The 11,800-nt window shown below is 30.4% G+C and overlaps 1 protein-coding gene across 1 annotated transcript; it reads right to left on the minus strand.

The window, feature by feature from the left end:
- Positions 1-4,972: 4,972 nt before the first annotated feature.
- On the minus strand, positions 4,973-9,262 carry LOC108335348 (truncated transcription factor CAULIFLOWER A). Its single transcript, XM_017571349.2, has 8 exons — positions 8,678-9,262; positions 7,366-7,444; positions 7,015-7,079; positions 6,822-6,921; positions 6,684-6,725; positions 6,473-6,514; positions 5,523-5,638; positions 4,973-5,269 (listed from the first exon to the last, which is right to left on the minus strand). The coding sequence occupies exons 1-8, from the start codon at positions 8,860-8,862 to the stop codon at positions 5,170-5,172; spliced, it is 729 nt and encodes a 242-aa protein (XP_017426838.1). The 5' UTR covers positions 8,863-9,262; the 3' UTR covers positions 4,973-5,169.
- Positions 9,263-11,800: the final 2,538 nt, after the last annotated feature.

Here is an 11,800-nt window from a genome sequence, read left to right on the forward strand (position 1 = left end):
TTTGTTAGTTTCTTTAGAGACTTTAAGTCATTTAAAATATATACAAAATTTCATACTAGATATCATAGATACATATAGCTTTATGTGGAAAGCCGATGAAAGTCATATGTACGGCTTGGAGGAAGATCTTTCATATCTTTCAAGATCACCCTACAATATGGTGCCAAAAAGTCATAATAAATTATTTTAGCCTTTCTAAAAGTTCTAAAAAAACGGATTCCTCCTTTCACATGAGGTACTGCAGAAGAAAAAACCGCAAAATCCAATCCAATTTATCGTAATCGATTAGTTAACATGTTAACCGTATTCTGAAACATAGAAAAAATCATTAGCTTATTAAATTCTGAAAAAGAAAAAGGTAAATCAAATTATTAAAATAAAAATAATATGGAAAAAAAATATATAACTCTTTTCTATCTTTTTCCCAACCAATAAGCCCTTCTTTTTCTTCATTTTCTTGTCTTCATTTTTTTTTCTTCCTTTCATATATGCTTCTCTTGGTATATCATGGCTTACTATCTCGTTGTATTTCTTTTTCTCAAAGTCTATTGAATTTCTACATCCTCTTGATTCCATAATGATGGGAAAAATATGAATTAAAGAAAATAATTAACCACTCTTACAATAATTTGTTTAGTTAAGTCCTTTTAAGTAAATCTTTTGGGATAAATAAGACTATGTATTTGATATATTAGAAATTTATCTATCAAGATTATCGAATTTATCTCAAAAACCTTGAACATTTTAAATTTTTATTTATTTACTTTAATACATCAATATTTGCTTGCAATATTTAGATTTTTTTTTAAATAACGTCGTTGCTCTTAGTGATGGTATTTAAAGGTAGTGATTGAATTCTTTTTATATGCGTGTTTTTGAATTTCTTTTTTAGGAAAACAAATAATTGGTAAATAGGTTATTTTGAGGATTTTAGTTTTTATCAGTAGTAAATGAAGAATAATATTAAATCTTTTTCAATTTTACTTGATTGTTTATTATCTTAATTATTGATGGACCTTTTAAATAATTAATTTTGATATTGATGTATGATTTTTCGTTCATCACAAGGAAAATTCTTCTATGATCCAAATTTTGATATATATAAATGACGTAAAGTTTTGAAAACACACATCGTCCAAATTTTGTATTGAAACATTCTCATAACTATAATGTGTGAAACAATAATCCTTTGTGAGAATTTTTGGAGTAATTTTGGAGGAGCCATTGTGAAGATTCAAAGGTTCAAGCTTTCCCTATAAATCTTTGTGTGATTTCTTTTATTGTTCTTACTTATTAATCTTTTAATTCTTTAAAAAATTGACAAGTTCATCTTTAACATATTTTATACACCTAATTTTTCCAATGATAAAACCAGTTTTAAACCAATTCACCCATTTCTTGATTGATATATTGATCATTCAATTTTAACAATTGGCACCAGAGCTTGTTAATCAAATTTTAATCAATAAAATGATCCTATCATGACCAATATATCTCAAACTTTTGCGAAGGGGCACCCATAAATAGACCACCTTTGTTTGCTGGAGAAAAGTACCTTTTTTGAAAAATTAGAATGAAAATCTTAGAATCAGTGGACAAAGGTGTATAGGATGTTGTTGTCAATAGACCTTTTCAACCTACAAAGATTGAAAATGAAAAATTATGCCTAAGGAGTTTTCATAATGGAATCTGGATGAAAAATAAGAGGGCACATTATGATGTGAGGGGTAAAAATATAATATCATTTGCACTAACCCTTGATGAATTCTATAAAGTTTCTATGTGTGAAATATCTAAAGAAATGTGGGATGTTCTTCAAGTAACACATGAAGGTACATATGAAGTTAAAAGGGCTAGAACACCTTTATTCAAGAGTATGAAATGTTTAGGATGAAAAATGGAAAGAACATATATGATGTATAGAAAAGATTTACTCATATAGTCAATCATCTATTGGCTCTTGGAAAAACATTTGATAAGAGGAACTTGACATCAAGATTTTGAAGAGCTTAAACAGAACGTGGCAGCCCAAAGTCACTACAATATCAAAATCCAGAGATCTCACTACAATGAACATGGCCACAATGTTTGGAAAATTGAGAGAACACGAGTTAAAATTATGGAGACTCAAAGAAGAAGAAGGAGAGAAAAGAGACACGATTGCCTTGAAATCTGTTGTCAGAACTACTGCAAAATCCACCTGTTTTGAATGTGGAAAAGTAGGACATATCAAGCTAGAGTGTCGTGTACTCAAACTGAAGTAGAAACTAGAAGAGAAAAATGATGTCAATAGACACAAAAAGAAAAAGAAAGCATGGGAGGACAATGCATCCAACACCTCTAATGAATCCAATGAGAACTTTGAAGAAGAAACAAATTTTTGCTTGATGGCCAAATCTACATCATTTGAAAGTAGTGTGAGTAGTTTTGAATTTGAAAGCATTGAAAATAAGTATTATCAATTACTTGTATTTCAAGAACTGCATGAGAAAGCTAGAAAACTCTAGTACTCAAACTATAAGTATAAAAGTGAAAACAAGTGGTTGGAAAATAGAATAGAGGTTCTAAGTAGTGAAAATGAAAGTCTAAAATCAAAACTGGAATTTCTAGAAAATATCTCTAAAAACATCATGCATGAGAACAAGAAATGTGATCAAAATTGTGAAAATATTCCAAGACAAATGGAAACAATCAACCATAGAGGCTTAACACTCCATGGAATGATGAAATAACCTGAAAATAGAAGAATATAGGATGAAGAACATGAAAGAAGAGAGAGGATGAAATTTGAACCCCCCAAAAGGTTCCTAAGTTCCCTAATGTGTTTCCTAAGTCTTTTTATATAGAAATTGGATTGAGCTTTGTTTCAGGCTTTTCTGTTGATGTAATCTTCTTAATGATAATGTAATCTCCTCCAATTATCTTCTAAATAATCCAACATCTTCAAAATATATTTGATTGTTGTGGAGATCTAAAAATATTTGAGAAGATATACACTAGATTAAAAAAGATTTGGTAAATATTATCTTTTGATATTTATTGATATAGTTAAATAATATCAAATAAAATATCTTAAGATATATTTCCCTAAATTATTTTAATCATAAACATTTATCAATTATCAAACCTCGTGTAGTAGAAAAATAAATAAACAAATAAAACCGCAAGATCTAATTTTTGATGCATCTTCCCTCTTCTTGGTTTAGCCAAATTTCTTCACTTTTTCATGCTATGTTTGGATTGACTTCTAGTCTTGATTATTTGCTATCCTTATCTTTAAGGTATCATGAAACTTTAACTAATTTATTTCCACACATCAATGAGTTCAACTTAACTACAGTTGCATTAACACACCTTAAAATATCCAAAGAACATTTATGCAACTAAAAAACTATTTTTAACATGTTTTTGTATCTCATGCTAAATAAACCCAATTATAGCAAATCCTAATTAAAATATTCTATTAAATTATAAAAACTAATTAAGAATCCAATATTAAAGGCTAAATGAAGATATCAATATGCATTCATCACTAACGCACTTAAATAATTTAAGTGTTAGAGTGTCTTCTGCAGACATAACCCCTATTCGGCTAAGAGAGGACAAGTACCCCTGAAGTTGGAAGCTTTGAGTGTTTGTAGTGCTTATTAGAGTTTTCGTAGGATATATTTTACTTTGTAAGAACATATATATTTGCCTATTGTTCTTACATGACCAAAAATACCCTACAAAAACTTCATAAGTAAGCTCTTCAACTCTTAAGCCAAAATGCTTCAAGATCCCGGTATTGTTTCAAATTGAAAGAGGTGTGCTAGCAAAAGACACTCCGCTCAAGTTAGGAGTATACGTCTCGAAGTAATAAATGTTGTAATAATGAACATAATTAATTTACGTCGTGAACTGTGTTATTTATACTATATTCATAGACTTTTACCTTCATGAATCTTGTCCACAAGTATAAGGTTTATTAATTTGCTTAATGCTTTGTCAAGATGCTTTAGCGGTTAACTTAACTAATAAATTTATCTCCAAGTTTGCTAAGTCCTAGCTGACATTGTTTGGTGTTGATCAAGGAGATATCGGTCATCTAGACATGATATGAGATGTTAGGTACTTATTGATTTGAGTCAATATTGAGAATACACTGAGATTTTATCATATTAGGTGACTGAGATGATCTTGGAAAGTTTCCGTACAATTATATAAATTATATTTTAGATTTAAAATATATCATTTAAATTGTGACATTTTTTTAATATTGACAATTTCATTTTAAAAACTATTAAATTCTAATGTAAAAATTAAAAAAGAGAAAACTTAAAGGAAATAAATAGGTAAAATATCAAAATGTATATAAAAATGGATCTATTTTGACAAGGTTGTATGTAAATTCACGTGTTTTATGAAAAAGTTCACCACATCCGAAAATACAAATTATATCCAAATTCAAGTTACTTAGAACAAAAGAATTTCAATTTATTTCAAGCATTATTTTTTAGTTAATATCATCAGAATTATACCTTATAATGGAAATCAATACGAAATATGATTTGTAGAAATAAAATGACAAAAAAGTGGAAATAGAAAAGAGATAAATAAATAGAGTGGTATTTGGTAAAAGAAGAAGTAGAAGAAGGAAGAAAGAGAGTTGTAAGGATATATTATAGATTTTATTTTTTAACACAAGTGAATAAAAATAATAAATATGACAGATTTTTAGAAGTGCATGTATAAGATCATCATTAATCAATATTATTGATGTCTTGTTAATTTTTAAACTAAACAATTTACACTTGTTTGTTAACCATTCTCCCTTTTCTTTATTCATATCAAATACAATTAATGTAATAATCTTAAAATCATAGACTCAACAAAAGATAAAATATACAACACACATAAAAAAAGAAACACTAAAAATTACATATCACAAACCTTACAAATTAAGGTGATCTTCAAAGTAAGGAAAACAGTATAAATTAACAAAAGTTTACACTATTAGGCTTCAAATTCAATATGTTTACAAACAAAAGTTTCTCAAACTAGTGTCTTCAAAGTAGGGCAAAACCATAGACCCAAATAAACATATAAAGCATTAAAACATACTACTACTTATGGTTATATATGCGAACAATTATATAGTGTTATCCACCTCAGAGAGGAAACAAGTTTTCAGAAGCATCCAAGGTGGCAAGAATACAGTGGTTCCAGGGTCAGATCAAGACCATTCCTTCCTAGTTCTGGTGCAGCATCTTGATTGAAATTATTGCCACTGCACAAACAACATTACACATGGTGGGAGGGTTGCAGTACCAAAAGAAGAATTCCAAAGAGGTAAAGCAATTTTCCAACAAGAATATGGACAAATGCAACTGCAATTTTTCTTTTTACTTTCTCAGTAAAATAGATGGTTTTTTTAAGTAAGATAAAAGATAATGTTTTTGTAACTAAAAAATTTAAAAGGGTAATTAAACAAAATGAAGATGAGAAATTATAACTTCATGTCATAAGAAAGGTTACCCTACCCTATGTTCAAGCTTGGAAGTGGTTGCTGCTGTGGTAAGAAAGATGTGTCAACCCTGTAGTTTGGCTGTTCCCATTGTACAGCATGTTGTGCTACAGCCTGCTCTTTCTCCTTGATCTGATTTCATATCAGATATAGTTAAAAGGAAGACACATATATGGCTAACAATAAAGCAATAACAACCTACAATAATATGGCTAAAACTTCATTCATTGAGTTCTCATTCCATAATTATAGGAAAGATCACTTTCTGTCAGTTACAAATTACAACTATAACTGTCAAAAGTTAAGACAATAATAAGCTTGTATTAGTTTCAATGGCAATTGTAACCTAAGGTGAGTTTATACAAATAATAAATATGATTCTAAAATTGAAACTTTCTTTAGAAATAAAATGTATACTGGGGTATGGAAACATTATAGAGAATTATTAGATTCAAATTCAGTTAGTTCTTTTAATTGTTAAAACAGGAATGAGACATGAAACAATGGTTTTGTGGTGATGAAGGAAAGATTTGATTAAGATGATTGGAAGCATGGATATAAACCTAGGGCTAAATCAGGAAGAAAAAATAATGTGTAAGAAAGGTGTGTATGAATTTGTGAGACCAATAGGAAGATAGCATTTTCTTAAGTAACTCATTGGACATTTATAAATTTACTCAAATGAATATAATTGTCGAGGAATTTTATGTTAAGGAATACAAATAATTTCACTGTTCAACATCTAGAAGTTCTTTTATGTTATGTCCACATTAGGTTAAGAATTAACAAGCAAAAGAGAGAATATATGTGAAAAAGTAATAGAACAATCAAACTAATATTATGAAACACTCTTACAATAGTGTCTATAAGCAACAAACTGGACTAAATTAAGCATTGATTATCGTGGTAAAATGAAGTTTAGCTGGTCGGAGAAAAAGGAAAGTTGTAAAGGAAAGTCTTGGTCACCTTCTTTGCAAGGATGCTATTCTGCTCTTGTATCCTTTTCTCCTGTCACACATAGAGAATCAGAAGACAGTACAAATCTCCATATCAGTTTCTTTTAGACAGAGAGACACAACCATTTTATATTTGCTTCCACCAATATTATAATTATCTTTCACTTTAGGGACAGAAAGCTAAAAATAAAGCCAAGAGAAACTTGAAGTTAAAGCCACACCTTTTTCTGAAGCTCAGAAATAGACTCGTACATGAGATCGTTCTATTAAAACATAACACAGATCAGTGCCAAAGTTACACACATACACATGAAATATGAAAGCAAATTAACATGATAAGGTATATGTTCTATGCGTACCCTCCTATTGCGGATGTTTTTGAGAGAAGTATCTAACTGCTGCTCCAAACTCTGAAGCTCTTTGAGGCTCATCGAAGCCAAATCTTCTCCCATATAGTGCCTGTAAAAGGGTTCAAGTGTGAGAGGATGATCAAATCAAACTATGACAGAAAATTAAAGCATGAATGTAGATTAGATATAGGTCCTCGTGTACCTGTAGTTTCTTTGCAAAAGGTCAATCTTTGCCTTGAGTCTAGTATATTCAATGGTCCAGTTTCCCTGCACAATTTACACATATACATGTAGTGCATAGTTTTGTAGTTTTGCCCGGTACTGTTATTTAAATATTGGTTTTGATTCCATCACTTTTGCAGCATTCCATATTTCCAACACATTCATATATGCATGACTTAGTCTTTTAAGTTCCTATATAGCTTAGACCAAACTGTGTGCCTATTGTATAACAAGAATCAATTGTGTACTGCAGAACGTTAATGCAAAATAATGATGCAAATGAGAATTTACACATGCCTACACTCAGGAGTGTGTATATTTCAAGACAAACCTGTGTCTCAGAATCATTTGCCACTAGCTGCCTCTCTGCATAGGCATACCTCTCATGGCGTTCCAGTATCTTCTCCATGCTGTTCAATCATAAGAGTTCTCAATGAATATTATTCTCCTATGATGATATCAATTTACACTGTATTTGCAGTACATATTACTGCGTTTAAATAACAAAATATATCTGTGTTGCGTAATAACGTGATGAAATAGGTGTTTATAAATATATGCTGTATGATATGACTCTAGTAGTTACGGTGAAGATATTTCATCCTGTTCAAATTAAAAGTTCCTGTATGTTAATAGCGCTATTTGACAATCTTTAAAATAAGTTCATCCAAATCTATGAAATTAAGGAATTTCCTCAGTTTTACTGTAAAAATTATTTATCTGGGATGCTGCACCCATCAACGAAAAGTAACCCTTTAATAACAAGAATGTCAAATCGTGATGCTTTTGAGTTTTGATAATTCAAAAGAAGAAGAAAAGGTACAGAACTCTAAACCAAAAGAAGGTCTAGCAAATCTTGCTTGAGGTGCTGAACTGAAAGGACATAAGATAGAAAACAAGAAGACAAATATGAAGCAAGGACTGTCACAACCTCCACACAGTCTGCAAGAGATTCACCCCGTCTTGAATTTCACCAAAAGAAAAACAAAAATTAGGGTTCTTGTACCGGTTATGGTCGTACTCTATGATTTTCTAGCTAGGACAGGCAGAATCTCGCATTCGGGGTAATGTATTTTCTTCTTTCTGATGAGAGAAACATATACACTCGAAAGAGTATATATATATATATATATATATATACATATATGCACTTAATTATAGCACTACTAAACCATTGACGCGTGTTTACCCCAAAAATTGCAAACAAACTCAGAGAGAAGTGTAACTGTATATTTTGCTGGTTCAAATTGAGAAAACTATCTGCACAACAATACCTCCTTTTCAAAAAAAAGGATCAACTGGTTTTGTATCTGTCTCTGCACAATCAATATAAATCATAAACGAGGCTTGATATGAAATAAAAAACAAGTATTAACAAAATAAAGGAGAGGAATGAAGTTTCCTTTCAAGTTTCGAACCCCAAACCACAAAAAGCCCTTAGAGCAAAAAAAAGGCAAGAAAATTAAGAAAAAAATAGTAGTTCAAAATAATTCAAGACAGAAATAGAAAACTGAGTGCATATATATACTAGGTATATATGTTTACATGACCTGAATTAACGACCAACACACATAATATATATATATGTCTGATATAGATCTATATGGTTGATATGCATAGATATAGATAGGCATTTGCATTACCATGAATCAGTGGCATACTCAAAGAGCTTTCCTTTGTGAGAGAAGACAATCAAAGCAACCTCAGCATCACAGAGTACAGAGATCTCATGAGCTTTCTTGAGCAAGCCACCTCTCCTTTTGGAGAAAGTTACCTGGCGATTGATCTTGTTCTCTATCCTCTTGAGCTGTACCCTACCCCTTCCCATCTTAGTTGTTGTTACGTTGATTTTGTTTAAATGATTATTTGTGAGTTATATATGCGTATATAAAGGTAGTGAGTTAAGCAATTAGTAAAATTTTGAAGGAAGAAAAGCCAGGAGCCAAAGAAGGAAAAAAGGAAGGAAAAACGGAAGAAGGAAGGGTAAAAGGGTGGCAAAAATGGTGAAGCGAGGGTGGGAATGTTAGTTCATGGATGTTTCTTCTTCTGGACAGGAATAGAGTGGTGTCATGGGAAAGCACAGTGAGCGGAAGTGTGCAATGTTATGGTAACCATAAAAGGTGAGAACCAAAATGGAAGTGGTGAAAAAATATCTGAAGCTGGGGTTTGGTGACAAGTGGTTTTGGTTTCTGGTTTGGGAAAGGAGAAGTAGTTTATGGAGGATGCGTTGTCGGCGTCTCATTGGTTCACCACTGTACTGCGTTCATGTGTGTCGTATAGCTCTTTATGGCCACACAGTGATGATGATATTACTTTTATTTTAATGACGGAGGGTCCCACATGTTAAGGGCTTTGCCTTTTTCGAATATGGCTGCCTGCCCTTCCTCCCTAGCTCACCCATAGCCATAGGAGAGGAATAGGAATAGCATAAATACACATCACAAACAAAGAATGACATGGTTCAATCACAATAATCACATTTCATTTCTCAATTCCTTTCTACCATTAACTCATAATCATCTTTTTAATGTAAATATACTGTAAGAATTGGACATCACAGAGGATTATGGTGTTAAATAAGATGGCCTTTGCAAAAAGTTCCACTCTTTAATATTCACAAAACATTCCAATTTCACTTCTACAGTATTACTATTGTTTAAGATACTCTTGTCTCTAAAAATAAATTACTTCTTTAATTTATTAAGGTGAGACCAAACAAATATTAAAGACTATTGTCTCCAAAATAAACAAATTATAGCCATAATTTCTCAAATATTAAAAATAGTATCAATAAATATATATATATATATATATAAACTAAAATGTCATTCAAAAATAATTGTGTATTATTGCATACGTAATATGTTGATAATAGCCAAAATTTGTCATTAATTCAATTTTATTAATGAATTATCAAAGACTAACAATTTGTTCATAAAGTTGTTCATAAATTTTATCGACAAATTTCATGATTGGTCGGTAATTATCTATAATAAAAAATCCATCATTAAATATTTGTCAATAAATATTTCAGTAACTACTATCGAATTCTAGTCATTGGTAATTTGTTAGTAGCGACTTAGTCTTCTTCTACCTCCACCTCTTCTCTTTTATCTATTTTATTCTTCCTCCATTGTCACCATCATCACTGTCACAACTGCTATCACCTATAACTTATCCTCTTTATTCTCTCCTTCTCCTCTTCTTTCACCACCATTGTACCTCTATGTCATCGTCTCGATTTTGTATCACCATCAAGTCATTGACACCAAGTCATCGCCATAATTGTCACTTACTTCAAATAAAACAAGCATAGCTGATGGTGAAAATCTGTCAAAAACATCAAAATTCATCGACAACAACATTTCTTAACGGATTTCGATGAATAAAAATGTCAATAAAAATGTATTCAGTAATTTTCAAAGGAAAAATCTATTGGTAAATTCCATCAATAATTTTCAAAGAAAAAATCTATTGGTAATTATCAAAGAAAAAATCCCTCAGTAAATTTCGTCGATAAATTCTCCAATCTGGTTCATCTTCTTCCTTCTTTCTTGTTTTTTTATTTGTGCATGGTGAATCTTGTGGTGAGTTCTCGTTTGCTTGTGACAACGTGGAGGAATTATGGTGGTTGTGACATTGTCGTGGTGGTGAGTAGATTTGATGGAGCTACGGGCAAATTCTTTGTCTCTTTGTAGTGCTTAAGTGCAAAACTTTGTTTGACTTATCAATCTTCTAGATTATAGCGTCCTCATCCTTATTCTATTTCACATTTTTCTCTTATTTATATTTGTTGTGTGTTTTTAGGATTCAAATTCAGAATTTTCAAAATTCTTTTGAGAATTTGTTAAATGTTTTCAATCTTTGAAAATTCTGAATTTGAATTCTCAAGAAGAACAACAAAAATAAATCAAAGAAGAATGCAGAATAAGACAGAAACGAGAACGCCACAATCTAACAGATTGATAAGTGAAGTGATGATCTGCCATAAAGATGTTAATTTTTTATAAGAATCAAAGTTTTAATCCAAAAACCAAGAGAATCCCCTCTTAATGAAAACACATATAATATACTAAAAAAATGTTTGCATAAGAAAACAAAAGTTTAAGAAAACCTAGAAACCCTAAAATAAATTCCAAAACACATAAAAAACAGAAATAAAAAATTACAGACAAGAACTTTCACCTATTGAGGTTCGCTCACCCAATATACATAAGCTAGCTCGCCCATCGAATTTAACATCTTGCAAAATTAAAATAAAATTAAAATTTATTTAATTTCCTAAATTATTCTTTAATTGTGTTCATAATCTTCATGTTTTTTAAGTTCTCTTCTTCATGAAACATTATAAGATTCAAAAGAGACGTGTTTTGATCTTCGACCTTGTCATAGATATTTTGAGTTGTAAATATTCTTCTTTAAGTTCTTATCATATATATTCACCAAATAATTCTCTATTATACATTCCTTCTTGAATAGCATTTATTCTCAAATTCATACCACTTGAAAAATAGTTATCATAATACAAATAGGCTTGAATGTCTTAACATCTACAAGTTACTAAGGTCAAATCTCATATATTCACAAGTTATTTACCTGTCAAATCATTAAGCTCGAATCTCATCCATCTAAAAGATGCTCAAATTAAAATCATTCATTAAGCTCGTTAAAGCTTGGATTATAAATATTCAAAAGTTATTTACATTGATAAAATTCATTAAAGTTTGAATCAATTCATCAAATTTCTACTTAGAATAAATTAAATC

This window comes from Vigna angularis, chromosome 10 (genome assembly GCF_016808095.1).
Source record: "Vigna angularis cultivar LongXiaoDou No.4 chromosome 10, ASM1680809v1, whole genome shotgun sequence".
Taxonomy (NCBI): Eukaryota; Viridiplantae; Streptophyta; class Magnoliopsida; order Fabales; family Fabaceae; genus Vigna; species Vigna angularis.